The sequence below is a fragment of the Pongo abelii genome, chromosome 1 (genome assembly GCF_028885655.2).
Source record: "Pongo abelii isolate AG06213 chromosome 1, NHGRI_mPonAbe1-v2.0_pri, whole genome shotgun sequence".
Lineage (NCBI taxonomy): Eukaryota > Metazoa > Chordata > Mammalia > Primates > Hominidae > Pongo > Pongo abelii.
Genome location: NC_071985.2, coordinates 4,491,758 through 4,510,370, shown reverse-complemented (window position 1 = coordinate 4,510,370; position 18,613 = coordinate 4,491,758). Strand labels below are relative to the sequence as shown.

Below are 18,613 nucleotides of genomic sequence, written 5' to 3'. Positions count from 1 at the left end.
GCATTTGGGGATAGATGCAATATACTTATTGCATCAGATTCTAATGGGATTTTATTTGGTTGAGAGTTAGCCTTTTCCATATCAAATGCCCTTCTTGGGCATTTCCAGCCCATGAAACAAGGCATCATGGAACAGCCTGTCTATATGATGCCATTGTTTGATTTTACACTTGCCTTTCTCCACTGTATCCCAAAGTTGACTTACAGAGAAGCATGTGCTGTGTTAACAAAGCTATAGGATCCACAGGTCATTTGTTTTCAAACAAAGCACGTATGTGCATTTCTTTAAAAAAGCAATTATGAGTAATGTTTAGAATAAATACCATAAAATGAGGACAGTGGTTTAATAGTTAATAATTAGCCTGTGGCCAGTGCTCCTTTGAATAGAGTATTGCTGCTTAAAGGAGGAATAACAACAGTAAGATGCTATTTCACATGATGCTCAGTACCCTGAGAAATTACTGGTCTACAAAAGCGAAAACAGCAAGTCAGATTAGTAGCTGGACAGATTATAGATACCTGCCAGCTGAGTCAGAGGTGCCAACTGGAAGTAGAGATTTGACAGTCATGGTTGTAGAGAAACAGGTAAAAGATGAGTTTGAGCCAGGTGTGGTGGCTCCCACCTGTAATCCCAGCACTTTGGGAGGCAGAGGCAGGTGGATCACAGGAGGTCAGGAATTTGAGACCAGCCTGACCAACATGGTGAAACCCTGTCTCTACTAAAAATACAAAATTAGCTGGGCGTGGTGATGCATGCCTATAATCCCAGCTACTTGGGAGGCTGAGGCAGAAAAATCGCTTGAACTCGGGTGGCGTAGGTTGCAGTGAGTTGAGATCGCACCACCGCACTTCAGCCTGAGCAACAGAACAAGACTTCATCTCAAAAAAAAAAACAAAAAACAAACAAACAAAAAAAAAGATGAATTTGGATCAATTCCCTGAGACACAAATGTAAGAAAGGAGAGACCCAACTTTTGGGCCTCATGAGCAGTAAAGACAAAAGGAAGGAAAGAAAAAAAAAAGTGATCAAGGAAAGAGGAAGAAAACAGTGCAGAGCAGTAGTATAAGAGAACCCTACATTTTACAAGTTATTATTTTAAATCTAAAATGCAATTGGTTTTAGCTGTAATATTTTAGATCATATGAATCAGAACTGCTGAACTCACTACCTAAGTTACTTCATTTTAGGTGTTCCAAATAGCTGTTGGCTGTGATGATAAAAAATTCATTGCAATTAAAGGGTAAGTATATTTCCATTTGACCTGTGTTACTCTTTAAGTTTTAAAACAAATGGTAAACTAAGTGATAACTACTAGTGATAATAGCCTAATGACTGACACATCCACAATGAAATCCAAAACTAAATTGACGTTCATGCCTAGATTCAATTGGTTTAAACTTTTGCCAAGTTAAATACTACATTTGAATCATACTAAAAATAAAAAGAATTAGCCTCTTTCTCTATTACTAGCATTTTTTCTCTACCTTCCCTTTTAATAAGCCAGTTTCTATCCTTCACAGTTGCCTCTCTCAACTCTTCAGTCTACGGCTCATTCCCAGAAAAACAGGAGGGAGAAACACTTACCTGTTTTCCGTCCTTCTCAAACCAGTTATAATTTCATTTCCATCAGAGAACTGCTTACACCCATATCAGAGAAGCCTCAGTTTTCTGCACCATTTTCTATGGGAAATTTCTTAGAACAAGCCTAGCAGAACCACAGTGATTGCCCCAGAGAATCCCAACGTGTGAATTTTGTCAGTTCTACTATGGCTCATGGTGAAGCACGTTGGACTCTGTGTCTTCCATTCACCATAGCTCTTTTTCTTCTACATGGGAGAAAATCAAAGGCAGCATACACAAATCTGTTTAGCTGAGGCTAAATGTATAACACAGACAGAAATTTATTGTGATGCCTTTCCTTCAGTTAGGAGTGGGAGTGAGAGTGGGGGAACATTGACTCTTATCTGAGTATTTATGAAATTACTTGCTCACATCCAAAACAAATGTCTACTCCTCTGTCATTCTAATAATCTTTTAATTATTACTGAGTTGTAATAATCAGTTGCTGGATTGATAATTAAGCATTTGCATCTCATTCAGCATTTCCTAAATTTGCATTTCCTAACATCTTTGCACCCATAATTCCGTTCCCAGGAAATGCAAAAAGGCTAGTTGATTTATACAGCCAGTATCATCCTATTTCATGGATGATTTACATCTTTGCACCTTAGAGTATGGCCTATGGACCAACACTGGCATCACCTGAGAACTTGTTAGAAATGTAGATTCTCAGGCCTCATCCCACACCTGCTGAATCAAAATCTGCATTTTAACAAAATTTCCAAGAGATTACAAAGAGCACTAACGTTTGAGAATAACTGGTGTAAACATGTTACCAAAATCAATTCCCAGTACCACTGCATGCAGAATTCCTTCTCAGGCCCGATTTCCTTCTAAAGTGAGATGGAAAGCAGCTTGAAGCAGTCTGTTTCTAGAAGAGTCCAAATAATAACTATCAAGCTCAGTTACTCATCAGAATCACTTGGAGAACATGTTTTGAAAACACGGATTTTAGGACCTTACTCTGGGCCTCTTAGTCAATGACCCACTTCCCTGTAACCCTAAAAACTCTAATATCTTGGGTTCAGGTTACAGTGGGCCTATGGATTTTACAGTCATCAAGGGAGACCTGGAATAGCATGGGGTCCAAGATACTTTTGGAGAGCCAGGGACTTGTCAATGAAGGAGAGTTGTCAACTCTTGGGGTCCAATTTGTGTTCAGGGTGAGGGATGGTCTAGACTTCCAATATCTATCTAAAAATGGTGGTGACAAGGGTTCTAAGTTCCACTGGAAGCAGCCACCTAAAATGGTCAGATGAATAATTTACCTAACTAAAAACTCCTATAATTACAACGATCATTATAGCCTTCTGTCTGATGAACCCTAACTAGAAATTATGTTAATCCTTAAAATAACTCCTTACCTGCACAATAGTAGCAACTAGAAATCTTGTGTTTAAAAGAACTTTACATCTAATAAAACAGTCCAAAGAAATTTGTTTTCATTTTGATAAATTTTCTATGAGTTTTTATTTTTGTGTGTGCTGTGTGTTTTACCATGGCAGCTTTTTAAAAAGTGTGATGAAATTCACATAATATAAATTTACCATTCTAAAGTATACAATTCAATGGAATTAAGTACCTTCACGATGTTGTACAGCTAGCACCACTATCTAGTTCCACAATATTTTTGTCACCCCAAAAGGAAACTCTTTACCCAGTTAGCAGTCATTTCCCATTCTCCCTTTCCCCCAGCCCCTGGCAACCATAATCTGCTGTCTCAAAACCATAATCTCTATGGATTTGCCTGCTCTGAATATTTCACATAATGGAATCCTACAACATATGACCTTTTGTGTCCAGCTGCATTCACTTAGTCTGCTTTTGAGGTTCAACAGGCATGTATTAGTGCTTCCTTCTCTTTTACGGCTGAGTAATATTCCATTGAATGGATATACCACATTTTGTTTATCCATCCAGCAGTTCATGGATATTTGGGATGTTTCTACCTTCTGGCTTTTGTGAATAGTGCAGCTATGAATATTTGTGTCCAAGTGTTTGTTTGAACACCTGTTTTGAATTATTGTGGGTATCTACCTAGGAGTAGAATTGCTAGGTTGTACGGTAATCCTATGTTTAACTTGTTAGGGAACCTCCAAGCTGTTTTCCATAGCAGCTGCACTGTTTTACATTATCACCAGCAATATATATGGGTCCCAATTTCTCTGCTTCCTTGCTAACTCTTGTTTCTTTCTGTGTTGGGGAGTTTTTGGTTTTTGTTCTGATTTGACAGATAAAATTGTATGTATTTAGTGTGTACCACATGATGTTTTAAAATATATTGTGGAATGACTGAATCTAGCTAGTTAACATATGTCTTACCTCACATAGTTATCATTTTGATGGTAAGAAAACACTTCACATGTACTCTCTTTGCGTTTTTCAAGAATACAATATATCATGAACTAAAGTCACCATGTTGTACAATAGACCTCTGGAACTTACTCCTCCTATCTAATTGAAATTGTCTGTCTTTTGAGCAACCTCTCCCCAAGCCCTGCATCTGCTATAAATTTTTAATAAGCATGTATCAAATATAAGAGATAAATAAGTAGATTTCAAATTCTGGTATCTCCTGAAACATTTATGAAACTGATGTTTTAAAAACAGAAATGCTAAGGCTACACACTAACCAGAGATTCTAATTCAGTAAATGATGATTCTCTGACACTCTCCAGTTTGAGAATCACTGAGTTAAATGATTAAATGTTTGTACAAATATTTAAGAAATGATATTACAACTTCATTATGTTTTGTCTTTTGTAGATTTAGTAAAAGAGGATGTCATCACCATGATTTTTCATACGTGATTGAAAAGTAAGAAATTTTTTAACATAACCACTGAGTTTTATATTAACGTAGTACCGGTACTTTACAATCAGTACTTATTCAGTGGATTATTATTAGCATCCATGTGTTGGGCTTGACACTGTGCAGTCGGTTTTAGCATTAAGCATAATGTGTAGATGGTATAATTAATTTTCCTGAAACATACAAGAGTCAGTCTTCCCCCTTCAATTTAATTGGATAAGCAAAGCAAGCCTCATTTACATATATGTAGTCTCAAATCTCATATTGCTCCCTGTAATTTAAGGAAGACATACAAGAATTTTTTTTCCTTACATAATTTTTCTCAAGTTCTACATGACTGAAGCCAGGTGTGGTGGCTCACGCCTATAATCTCAGCACTTTGGGAGGCTGAGGCAGGTGGATCACCTGAGGCCAAGAGTTCAAGACCAGCCTGGCCAACGTGACGAAACCCCATTTCTACTAAAAATACAAAAAACTAGCCGGGCATGGTGGCTTAAATTCTACAAGACTGTAGTTCAGCTAGTTAGAAGTAATATATTTACCCGGAAAGTCCTGACATCAAATATTCTACTAACTGAATTTTTTCTAGATTTTATATTTAATTGTATGCATATTTATTTTTAATAATGTGATGTATTAAAGATATAACTAAGTAAAATTTGACTTTTACCTTTGTAAGATAAAGATCTTCATTTTAAAATGTTAAATATTTATTAGACTCAAAATATAGAAGTCCATAGCCTCTGAAATATTTACAAGCATCTTTGAAAAGCTGTAAAATTTTCTAATTCTAATTAGAAATTATTATTTAAAATAATAAGTAGTCTAATTTATTAATTAAAATAAATGAAAGAATGTTTAACCAGTAGGCATATTCTTTAAGTGATTTCATTAATTAAGACAGGGTGGAGAGTGGCCCAGCCTAGATGCTCCAGGTTGCAATGCTTAGTGAAAGCTGTTGGTGAAATACAAGGATGAGAAGAAAATGTTTAATAGTTGATGAGGATACCACCTTTTAGTGTCTAGGTGGCAGCTGCGCCTGAAAGGCAAGAATATGAAATAGACTCTGTCACTGTGATGGGGGTTTCCTGAGTCTGTCCCCTGCAACGTGGTAACATATATGGAACATGTGGCTGGAAACAGTGATTCAAGTGTGAGGACTGAGAAGACAGGGAATGTGGGGGAGGTGATTTTGAAGGAATAAGTCCTTGAGTTCATGAACGTGAAGCATTCCACTCTCGTGAGAAATCTAAATTAGGAAACATCTAAAGTTTTAAAATACACATCTATTGTTACTGATTCTGAAGTATCTTATTCTTTCATCTCTTAATATTCTGGGAAGAACTGCATTGGAATAGCACAACAAACATGGGCTTTATTGTCACACATCCTGCTCAGTAGTAAAGCAAGGTCTGTAGCCTTGAACGAGTTTCACACAATTTCTGAGAATAGTACCAGATCTACAAAGAGAGGACAGTAATTCACACCTTAGTTGTTGTAAGAACATGTTAATATGTGTGGATATACATGTAGAAAGTGCCTGAAACATAGTAAGCACTCAATATTTCATAATTATATTTATCTGTTTGACCTTTGTGATACCTCCTTACCTAAACAAAGTCATGGGTTTAGTTTTTAAGTTTGAAAAGAGGAAAGAGAAATAATGAGGAATATCTTTTTTACAGGTCATATCTGAGGCATCGACCATCTAAAAACTTGGTAAGAAAACTATAAAATTTTGCCAATGGACCAAATATATAAAATCACTAAAATATTTTTCCTTTTCTAGAGAGTAAGGTATATTTGGGGAGAATATGGCTGCCCTCTGAGGCTTGACTTCACAGAAAAGTTTCAACCTGTGGTTCAACTGTAAGTATATTCTCATCAACATTTTAACTTATATTGAAAGTTTCAAACTCAAAGTATGAAAACAAGACTAATTGATCATGCATCTAACAACACGTATTTTTGACTCTACTCAATATATGCGAGACTTAGTTTTCAGTACTAGTTATACAAAGCTGGGCCGTGATGGTCCCTGCATGTTGAGGGACATTACTGTTTGGCAGCTGAAATTTCAATGGGTAAGAGAGCTGAGAGCCTGCCTCTCAGGGAAGCCCTTGCTTTATCCCCTCTGAATCTCTCCCCAGGCTCCTACCAGCACCCCTGCCTATTTGGTAGGAACTACCTTCCCCAGGTGATATAACTTCTGTTTCCACAAGCCAATAATAAATGAAAGCTTATAAGGAAAGAAACTAGATTGCCGACAAGTATACTGAGGGCATTTCAAAAATATTATCCCTAAATCAATTCTTATAGACAATATTTCAGCCAGGTATGGTGGCTCACACCTGTAATCCCAGTGCTTTGGGAGGCTGAGGCAGAGGATGGCCTGAGCCCAGGAGATCGAGATCAGCATAGGCAACATAGCAAGACCCTGTTGCTACAAAAATTAAAATAATTAGCCAGGTGTGGTGGTGTGTGCCTGTGGTCCCAGCTACTCAGGAAGCTGAGAGGGGAGGATCACTTGAGCCCAGGAGGTAGAGGATGCAGTGAGCCAAGATTGCACCATTGCACTCCAGCCTGGGCAGCAGAGTGAGACCTTGTCTCAAAAAACAAAAACGAATAATATTTCATAATAAAAATATGAATGAAATGCTATTAGGAAGACTTTTCCAAGTGATTTTGTATTTGTTTGCTTTCATCTCTGACTTTATTCTTTTATTCTTGGCTTATTATTATAAAAGTTATACAGCTTGTTACAAAATTTAAAATATAGAAAAAATATGAGGTAAACGACTCACACTTCTAAATTTTTTGCTATTGTAAATAAATAATAGTGAATATCCATTCATGTACTTGTTTGGTCACGAGTCCAGGTATGCTGTTAGGGTAGATTGCTGGAAGTAAAATTCCTATGTCTAAAACATCAACAGAATGTTCTTAGTCAAGGCTTTCAGCTTTTGGGGACCTCCTAGGTTGCAGACAGCTTCTGAGATCTCTCAGGGTGGGTAGGTATAGAAGTAATGAATCAGACGCTCCAGTTTAGTTTTGCTACCAGAACTTTTCCCACTGGGATCCTGCAGGCCTCTGCCAGCATGGTCTGGCCCCTAACCCTCACCCATGGCACTTCTAAGACTCTACCATGTGCCCTTTCCACTTAAATCATACTCCAGCAGTCCGTCTCTCAGAGCTCTCCATGCTATCCGGCTAATCTGCTTGCTTTCTTAGTTTTGATCTTCTTCTAGACACCCAATCATGTCACTGATTTTCCTGGGCACCTGAAGCACTGCTTTCCCTACCAGAGGCCTAGTGTGTTTGTGTTTTCGTGTTTGTTTATGTAATGCTTAACCTGCCAAGGTTAAAAAATCTTAATCTCTCTCAGAGAAGTGCACTCTTCAGTTCATCATTGCTAAACACCTACTTTACACCAAGAACGGTGCTAGGCACTGGAAATGGAAAGATAAGTGACAGGATTTCTACCCTCAAAAGCAGAAGAGTCTGATAGAGCAGATAAACATATGCACAGATATGCTGAGTGTAATGACAGAATGGAGCAGTGTGGGTGGATAGTATTGAAACTCAAAAGATTCCAAACCAGCTATAAAGAGAGCGAGGCTCTGGGAAATGTTCCAGAAGACCTGCATTTGAGCTGAGTCACTGAGTCTTATGGATAATGAGTATTTTGCTAGAGGCAGAGGAGGGAAGGAGAGAAGTGGGGAGAGTAATGTTGAATTCTGCTGGGTAAGTCTTTCAAGTAAAACACACAGTTGGAGGAAGAAAATTTATAGTTCAAATGGTGTGATATTGTTGAGGCAAAAATTAGTCATGAAGTCTCAGGAGAAGAGGCCAGGAAGCTACCTAGGTGGATTCCACACCACGGAAAGCCTTCTATCAAGTCTTACAGTAGAGTGGAATGATCAAATATTTGCTTTAGGCTGGGCACGGTGGCTCACGCCTGTAATCCCAGCACTTTGGGAGGCCGAGGCGGGCAGATCACGAGGTCAGGAGATCAAGACCATCCTGGCTAACACAGTCTCTACTAAAAATACAAAAAATTAGCCAGGTGTGGTGGCGGGCACCTGTAGTCCCAGCTACTGGGGAGGCTGAGGCAGGAGAATGGCGTGAACCCGGGAGGCGGAGCTTGCAGTGAGCCGAGATGGCGCCACTGCACTCCAGCCTGGGCGACAGAGCCAGACTCGGTCTCAAAAAAGAAAAAAAAATTTGCTTTAGCTAGTTCTCTCTGGGAGAGGGGTAGAGGATGAATTTCAGAGAAACAAATCTAAGTAGGGAGACCAGCTAGTCAACTGTATTGGTAGTCCTGGTGAGGTAGGAGATCAGCAGGACTTGTTTGCACAACCCTGCCAATCAAAACAGGATGTAGCCAAGAAACTGGCCAAAACCAGCTAGCACTTGGAATTATAATACATTTGCATAAGACATTCCCACCGGCACCATGACAGTACAAATGCCATGGCAATAAGTCAGAAGTTTTCTTATATGGTTCCAGAAAGTCCCTTCCCCCCTTCTAGAAAATTCTTGAATAGCCCTCCCCTTATTTAGCATATATTTATGAATAGGTATAAATATAGCTAGCCAGCAATCCATGAGTGCTACTCTGCCTATGGGATAGCCCTGCCCCATCTACAGAGCAGCCATTCTGCTGTACGCTTCACTCTAATAAACTTGCTTTCTTTCACTGTCAGCTCAATCTTGAACTCTTTCCTGAGTGAAGCCAAAAAACCTCCCAAGCTGAGCCCCAAGTGTGGGGTTCACCTGCATCACTAGGAAGAGAAAAACAGATGACTGAAATAGCAACAAGGATAAAGAAAAAGAATCCTGTATAAGAAAATTAGTGATTATACACACTGGGGCCTGTCGGGGGGTGGGGGGAAAGGGGAGGGAGAGGATTAGGACAAATACCTAATGCATGCGGGGCTTAAAACCTAGATGATGGCTTGATGGGTGCAGCAAACCACCATGGCACATGTATACCTATGTAACAAACCTGCACGTTCAGTACATGTATCCCAGAACCTAAAGTAAAATTAAAAAAAAAAAAAAGAAAATGAGTGATTGTAATAGGCAGGGCTAGATAATTGATAGATGTGAGTGGTAAGGGAAAGAGAATGAGGAACATGAATGACTCAAAGGTGACATTAGTTAGAAGGAATCCTCCACAAACTTCTACCACCATATCTGTCCATCCTCAAGCAACTGTACCAGGAACTCTGTCTGCCTTCCTGTCACTATAGATGAACCGTCTGTGTATCTGTCTAAGGCCTGTCCCTCCATTTGTAAGCTAGATCCCCACCAGTTTTCCTAATCAAGAACATTGCTCCTGAAATTGTCCTCCTCTTTCTCCTGCATCATCAACTTTTCCCTCTCTACTGACTCATCCTACAAATATACAGGTCTTTCTCCCACCAAAAAACAAAGCAAAACAAAATCAACAAACACAATCACAAAAAAACCCTCTCTTGACCCTACTAGCCCTTCAGCTTCTGTGGTCACTCTCATCAACTCTTCTCCCATTCTCTCCCAAATCGCCCTCAGCCTGGTTTTTGTACCCACCACTCTATTGGCACTGGCAGCCAACATGATCAGTGTCCTCCATTTGGCTAAATGGATGGTCAATGCTCAGGTCCCACCTTCCTTGATCTCATTAACAAGAATTGACACGGTTAATCATTTACTCCTACTTGAAATATGTTCTTCATTTGGCTTCCAGGAGAGCTCATTCTCCCATTTTTCCTGCTTCCTTGCTGGTAGCACCCCCTTAATTACTTAGTTCCTCCCTGATTTCTTTTTTTTTTTTTTTTTCATGATCTGGGATTTTGTTTTTAATTTTCTTAAGTCTTAGGATCACCTATAATTTATAATTTTGTATATAGCTCCTCTACTTTAATCCTTTTAACAAGTTGGCAAAGCACCATTGCCAATCACACATACACAGTAATTCTACAGTTTTGTGTTTTTGAATAGCTGTTTAATGACAATCCTAAGTTAAAACTTAGTCCGACTTAGTCAAGAGTCTGAAAGTAAAGTTTAACTTGCTACTATTTCTTGTCACACTGACTTTTAAAAGGTGACAAGTGTCATCTATAAGTGTGAGAAGTGTTTTTATTTGATATTACACATAAACCATTAAAATGCCCTTCAATAAGTAAAAGGCAGCATTTTAGATACAAGGAATTCTAATTAGATGTGCAGAGTTAAGACCAAAAACATAAACATTGCGTTCTTATCTTCAGCCCTTGCCCTTTCACAGGCAAATGAACACAAATTTAAAAAACAGGTGAGTCTTGCTCAGTTCTGAGACAATGCAAGAATTTTTCCAGTATTAAAATATATTCATATAACTAGTTATACACATCTAAATTAAAAACCAGCCTCCAATAGGTTTGGGGATGGCACTCTCGTCTTTGTGAAAAGTTGAACGTTACTCATCAAGTCCAATCATATCTTTAGAAGGGGAAACAGGGATAGCATTTACCGAGTCCGAATTACTGTCAAAATTCAAAAAAACTGATCATATTCATTTAACCAGAAGCCAGTCTTACTTATCAGGGCTGTCCAACAAAAATATTCTGCCAGTCATACATGACCTGAACTCTGGTATATTAGATCAATTACACCACAATACACATAAAATCATGAGACAATTCTGGTTTCTAAGTAGATAAGGCAGTGACCAATTCTTTCTGCCTTCCTTTTAACACCAGTGGAGATCATTTTTGTTCCAGGGATGTACTTCTTGGGATTCTCCAATTGCTCCTTCTGTAGATGATGCGTTTGTTCTTCTTGGTGTCTGTGTATAAGAATCCAGCCACCTCACCTGTCTTGCACCCACAGAGACCATGGACATTGGGCCCAGTCTTGTGCTTGCCTCCCTTTTCCACGGTGTGGCACTGGACACACTTCTAAACAAAAATATTTTGGCTTTTTTCAACATCACCCATATTTAATTCTCTCTTTTGTCGCTCACACTACAAAGGTTCCTGCTCAGAAGCTTGACACCCGGCTCTCTCTCTCCCTGACCTCTTAGTGTTGGAATGCCCGGAAGCTCAGGGATTTCTTTTCTTTTCCCCATCTCAACTTTCTCTTCGAATGTCATCATCCAGTCACACGGGCCAAGATGTCTCAATATATTGATATATCCCAACACTGCATCTACAGCCTGACCATCTCCCCTTGTATCTGTCAAGTATGCTTAGGCTATGCTGCAGTAACAAATAAACCCTAAAATCCCAGTGCCTAACTCTCCATGTCATAGTCTGATATATAGAACTACATCATCTGGACATGGTCTCTCCTAGTTTGCCGCCATGTCTGGGAAAAAGACTGGAGGATTGTATGGGATGTTTTAAAGGCTCAGAACTAGAGGTGGTTTCCACCCACATCCCATTATCCAGAACCTATTGCCATGTCTCAAATCTAACTGCAAGGTGGTGTATAAAATGTAATCAGGTACAGTTCCTGAACCCCAGACTCACACATCCACTGAGATGCTAAATACATATATCACTTTTGCACTTAGATATCAATAGATATATCAAACGTAACCTGTCCAAAACTGAACTCCTGATCGTCCCCTCAAAACCTGCTCCACCAGTAGCCTTCCCCATTTTAAGTGATAGCAACTCCATCCTTCTCGTTGATCTGGCCAAAACTTTGGAATCTCCCTGACTCCTCCCTCTCTCATATACCCTACATCAAATCCATTAACAAAGCCTATTGGGTCTATCTATTTGTCAATGCCTGCTGTTACACTGACCCAAGCCATCATCACTGACCCGGATTATTACAATAGGCTTTTTGTTGCTCTCTGTGCTTCCACTCTTGCCTCCATATAGCAGCAAGAGTAAAACCTTGAAAACAAAGTCAAAGCACATTGCTCCGAAGCTCGAAATCCTTATCATGGAGTAAAAGCCAAGCCCTTACAATGACTTCCAAGGTTCTATTTGATTTTCTGCCTCTGTTACCTTTCTCCCATTAAACTTCACCGCACTCACTCAGATGCAGCAAGTGGCTTCCTTACTGTTCCTCAAGTAAGAGTAGTTTCTGCACAATGGTGAGAAGAGAAGCCAGACTGCAGGGCGTTTGCAAAATCAATGAGGAGTTTACAAATAGAGGCAAAATGTAGTCTACGCTTTTTCAGCTTTGGGCTGGAAAATAGAAGAAAGAGACAGGAATTTACCTATAGAGAAAAACACAAAATATGACCTGGATTTTATTGAAGAGGAAGACAGATGAGCATGTTTACAGTTTGAGGATAAAGAAAGGAAGGTTAGAAATGAGTCATTCTGATTATAGTAATATAGCAGACTGAGCTAAGTTGAGTCACTCCCTACCCGTGATAGACACGTCATCCTGGATAAAACATAACAAAAATACTTTGTACATAACTAAGCTTGAAAGAAAGAAGGCGCACTCTCAGAAGCGAAGAGAGAACTGAAAGAGCAACGCTCTTCAGCCTACCTATGCTGTGCAGGGGTACTGGCCCAGGATAATGGAACTAGAAATTGGAAGCTGGGTTTTCAAGCCCCTGTGAGGCCAAGAGGCTCTTTCACAAATTCAGGATATATTAAGAGCTACCTAGTCCAAAAAAAAAAAAAAAAAAAAAAAGAGTGAGAGAGAGAGACTAGAAAACTCTGCTTAATGCCCAGGTCAGTCACGAGGAAGGTTGTAACCTACATGAATTTGTAGGCAAAAACATACCTCCTATAAGAATGGGAGATGTCCACCAAAATGTTCACCTCAGGCCTCCTATGGATCTGAACTTACACCTAATAGGCATAGAGTTTAGTCACAGAAAGTGTCATATGAAAAATGAAGCTAAAAACTATCAAGTAGCCTTGAAACCCGTAAGCAAACCCCTTGAAACAAAGGTAACTGGAAAAGCAAATCCAAAGACAGAGGATTCTCACTGGAAAAGTCACCACCATCAAAGAATCAATCATCTAAATTTACAAACATTTAAGGAAATGGACCCCCATGAGGGCGAGTCAGCAGATAAAATAAGTTGAAAAATGAGCACACAAAACAAATGCTTAAAAATAACAGAACAATCTGAATAATATAGAAAATGTGTTCAAAATGAATAAAGAGGAAAAATAAAATAGAAATCATAAGGAAATAATATGACTATGAAAAGAAAGTAGGCATATTTTTAAAAATTTGAAATTCTAGATGTGAAAATGTAGTCATTAAATTCAAAATTTTAGACATAATTACAAACCAGATTAGATATAGGTGAAGAGAGAATTACTGAAAAAAGAGAGATGTGGAAATTAACCAGGATGCAATACAAATAGGTAAACAGATAAAGAAATAAAAAAGAGGATAAGAAACAATTTCAGCAGAATGACAAATTTCAACATGTGCTTAATAATTTTTTCCAGAAGGGGAAATTACAGAAAATGCGTTGAAAAGAGAGGCAACATTCAATGAAAAGAAATAAAATATGAAAACTTTTCAGAATTTAAGGCCCAAGTCATAGGGTTGAGGATTGGCATGAAGTCTCAGATACCTCACAATGAAGCCATAAAGCAGCAAAGAAAAAGGGAAAACCACATACGCTGTCATATAAATAAGATTACCTACAATGGAATGTCACCTAGACTGACAGATTTCTCACCAGCAAAAAATAGGATAAATATAACTGGGGGTCAGATGATTAGCCATGAGACTGGGCTGAGTAGGGAACGAAGAGAATGCAGGAGAGAAATGCTGTGTGAGAAAGCAGGGAGGGCCGGGTGCGGTGGCTCCACCTGTAATCCCAGCACTTCGGGAGGCCAAGGTGGGCGGATCACTTGAGGTCAGGAGTTCAAAACCAGCCTGGCCAACATGGTGAAACCCCGTCTCTACTAAAAACACAGAAATTAGCCGGGCATGGTGGTGGGCGCCTGTAATCCCAGCTACTCGGGAGCCTGAAGCAGGAGAATCGCTTGAACCCAGGAGGCAGAGGTTGCAGTGTGCCAAGATCGCACCACTGCACCCTATCCTGGGCAACACAGCGAAACGGAAGGAAGGAAGGGAGGAAGGAAGGAAGGAGAGAGAAGGAGGAGAAGGGGAGAAGGGGAAGGAGAAGAAGGGGAAGGGGAAGGAAGGAGGAATTGGGGAACTGGAAATCTCTATGAGGTCAAGGGGCAGATGAGAGGACAAGTGGGGGATGGGAGAGGGTGAGGTGGGAGAGTAGTCTACCGGAACAGCACTATTTGGGATTTTTGTGGCAGCACTTGTTTCTAGAAATAACTTATCTGTCTGCTACTAGGAATCACTTGATAAAACCTTTTACTTCCAGTTCTCCTAAGATAATGAACTGAATACTAGACGCCAACAGAGGGACAGATGGGTAAGGTCCATTGTCCAGTTCCACTGAATTATAGTATACATAGTTGAAAACCAGGTATCCAATCAGGTATTCATCAGAGGTGAATTTAGCTGCTCACTTTGAGACTCTGGCAGACTTGAATCAATCAAGCTTTGAGAATCAGCGGCAGGGGTGGCCACTGGGAAATTAGCCCATAGTCTAGGTCTCTGGATTACAATAAATGCCTTAACGTTATAGGGAGTGGCTCAGGTACAAGGCTCGGCAGAGTTTGACCGATAAAAGGACAATAGATTGACTGTCCAACACTCATAAGAAGGAAGCCAGTCCTGGGAGTGTGACCTAGCTGGGAACCGAAGTCATCACAGCTGGATTCAGAGTCCCAGGACTTGTCTCACGCTTACTAGCATTTGATGATGAGTCTATCACTCTCCAATCCCAAACTAGAATTTAGTGCCACAGAAGCAACCCTAGAGGAAACAATGGGGCAGGATTTCTTTGTTGCCCTGCAGGGAGTTCAGGAACAGATATTCTGGGTGTTTTAAGGGTCCTGAGGATTCGCTTTAGTCAGGTATGGTAAGATATACAGACGTGGAAATGACCATCAGGAAGGAAGTGCATTACACATACAGATCCCTAGAAACTGGGGGCAAGGCACGCCCCACGGGGCCACACATGGAAACATCAGGGTCAGTCAGGAGGCAGGGGGAGTGAGGGGGAAGTGTGGGCAGAGCCTTATTGCAGTTTCTGTGGGAAGGAATAGGAGAGGCAGGGTAAACACATTTGAAATTGGCTACTTTGAATAATTTCAATGGGGCTCTGGGGACTAGGGACTATCCCTGGTTGTAGGGTGTCTGCCTCTGGGGTGATGAGGGTAGGAGGATAGTAGCCCAGGGCTACTAATAAAGAACCCCCTTTCATAGGCAGGGGCTCCTGGAAGAGTTGATTACTATCTCTAAGAATTGGCTAACCTTCCGCAGACACCCTAGAGTCAGCAAGTCCCCAGAAGTTATGGCATCAGAATACAGAAAATTAAAGTCATGGTTAATACAATGGGATAGCCACAAGGCTTTGTCTAATAGGTTTGCAGGTCCACAGAGAGGTCTCTTTCCCAATTCCCAAAATGGAACTACCATTGTGGAGAGGTTACAAATTGCAAGGAAGAGCTGCCAACTAGTAACCTTTCTGCATTTCTTAGGCTTAATTAGTATTATACCCTACATTAAAGAACATTCATGAAAATAAGCCATGCTTATATAGACAAGTATTTTTTCAAATATATTCAATGATATAAATTAAACATCATTGTAAAGGATCTTTACAAACCCAGAAATTATGGGTCATGTAATTTACACTTATTGCCACTAGATGGCACTGTAGCATATTGCTCTTGCAAAAGAGCCAGCTCAGTTCAATTAAGATTTTTTTTTTTAATAAAACATATGGCTTGCAACTAGTTCTTAATAATGTAAGAATCTGGCCAGGCATGGTGGCTCACACCTGTAATCCCAGTGCTTTGGGAATCAGAGGCGGGAGGATGGTTTGAGGCCAGGTGTTCAAGATGAGCCTGGACAACATAGTGAGACTCCCCATCTCTACAAAAGATTTTAAAATTTACTGGGTGTGGTGGCACATACCTGCAGTCCTAAAGTTAGGAGGATCCCTTGAGCCCAAGAATTAGAGGTTATAGTGAGCTATGATTGTGCCACTGCACTCCAGCCTCTGCAACAGAGCAAGACCCCATCTCTAAAATACCAATAAATGGTAATAATTCAATAGTCTGATTACTTTTGGAAGATGCAAACATTCTGTTCTTTCCAAAGCTCCTAGAATTAGAGCTTTGCTAAAGCCTGACCCAAATCTCTGGAACTATACAAAAATACGTGTATGCCTGCACATGTGTGCATTTGTCTGTTGCGAAAGGGTCCCAGAGCTCTCAGTAGTTTTTGAATTCTCTGTGGCCTTCCTCCCCGGCAGAAAAGAAGCCAAACACCAATCTCCCAATCCCTAGCTAGCCATGCCTGTTTGAGAGCTAACCTTCTGAGTTCATCTCTTTATGACTTCCCAAAACTAAATAGGATGGAAAGAAAATAACTTCTCAGGTACCACTTTTGGACACTTAACATTTTTGACCCCAGTTTGTGAGAATGAGACAATAAATGCTTTTAATAACAAGGGTTGGGTGTTAGCAAGTTGTAGCAGACCTAGAAGGCCAGATACCAATGCGAGGTGAAGCAGAGATGGGGCAGTGAGTCAGGAGACACTGTCAAGGACCTCTTATTTTGTATGATAGACACAGAGCAGTGAGTGCAGCAAGAAGTTCTATCAGAAGGAGAAGGTGGGGCGACAGTCCCAGAGCCAGCAGCCTCGAAGCAAGTGCCTGACACTAAGGTCCTAAGTGAAATTCTACCCAACAGGCATGGGGGACAATTTCATTCAGAAATATGGGAGTAACTGACGGAGAAGGAAAACATGTAACCATTCTTATGGTCACAAGTTCTGGTGTGCAAAGGCACGACTTTATCAAGAATTGAACTTTTAGCTCTGATCTCAAGCCTCTATGTTCACTTGGTAGCAGGGAGAAAAATATTAATATGAAGCACTACAGCTCTTTTGAACACTCACTGAGTTTGCAGTAAATAAGCCCAGTGGGACCTGTGTCTCCAGCTGTAGCATCAAGGCAGGGGTAGCCGGTCCATCTTGGACTCCCCTTGCTGGTGTCTGCTGTTGGTAGAAGTCGTCTTCCATTCTCTGAGCATGGGCTAGGCATGACTATAGATCCAGGGAGCGTACAGGCTACGTCTGCTTCTCAGCCCCACCTCGACTTACCGACACCACTGATCCTTCCAGACTCAGCCACACCTTCCAGCTGGTTCCTCCGAGGGGGATCTGCAGCATCTCCACTCTCATCATGGTAATTCTATGGTTTCATTGTCTAGTACATCTAGTACATAATAGGCAGCCAATGAATATATGAGCTAAAAGACAACAGGGCATCCTCTATGCCCTTGCTCTGCCCTTTCTCCATCCATCACATCCTTCCGTCTTTCTCCCTGCTAACACCCATGACAGCAGTGCCTAAGCTACCCTCGCCTGATCAACACATGGACCCTGTCCAGTGAAGAGAACTTAGAGTTCCACATGGTCAAAAAGTAAAACATTTCTCCTTCATTACTATCAGGTTTTATTTTGAGAGCTGAATGAAAAAAACATCTGTTTATTTCATCCAGCTGTCAAAAGACACCTAAACAATAGGTACTGTTATTATTTTACAGAAAAAAAAAAATCAAGGCTTCAAGAGTTTAAGTAACTCCCCCAGAATTACTTTATCACTTTATGAAGTGATAAAGACAGGATTTAAACCTAAGCACTTCTGACTCAGAAGCTGGAACGCTTAACCCCTCTATTTTATATTAAACTAGTATCTTTCTGTTTGTTGTTTCTTTCAGATTTGATGATAATGGCTATGTTAAAGACATTGAAGCAAATTTCATAGCGTGGGAAATACACGGCAGGGATGACTATAGCTTTAATAATACTATGGCACAGGTATGGTATCTTTGGATTTAACCAGAATTTAGCATGCCAACTAGACAATGTCTGTTTTAAATTTATAAATAAGCAATCTAAGGAAAATAGAATAAGGCAGCAGTGGGTAGGAAAAAAATCACCTCTAGATTAAATTATATGGCTACTAAAATTCATTTATGAAAAATAGAAGTTGTTGTCACATAAGACAGACATAAAGGGGTCAGAAAAAAATAAAATAACATTTATAGTAGGATGATGCAACTCTATGAGTCTTCTTTTCTCTCCAAACTGTATTTAGTGTTTGATTATTTATGGGTC

General features: G+C 40.1%; 1 protein-coding gene across 8 annotated transcripts in view; it reads left to right on the top strand.

Moving 5' to 3' along the window:
- CATSPERE (catsper channel auxiliary subunit epsilon) overlaps nucleotides 1-18,613 on the top strand; it is a 193,760-nt gene that overhangs the window by 140,024 nt on the left and 35,123 nt on the right. For all 8 annotated transcript variants that reach the window (XM_054550079.2, XM_054550090.2, XM_054550070.2 and 5 more), the window contains 5 exons: nucleotides 1,188-1,240; nucleotides 4,387-4,437; nucleotides 6,117-6,150; nucleotides 6,221-6,300; nucleotides 18,214-18,313. In XM_054550079.2, coding sequence (XP_054406054.1) covers nucleotides 1,188-1,240; nucleotides 4,387-4,437; nucleotides 6,117-6,150; nucleotides 6,221-6,300; nucleotides 18,214-18,313 — 318 coding nt within the window. The remainder of the gene's footprint in view (nucleotides 1-1,187; nucleotides 1,241-4,386; nucleotides 4,438-6,116; nucleotides 6,151-6,220; nucleotides 6,301-18,213; nucleotides 18,314-18,613) is intronic.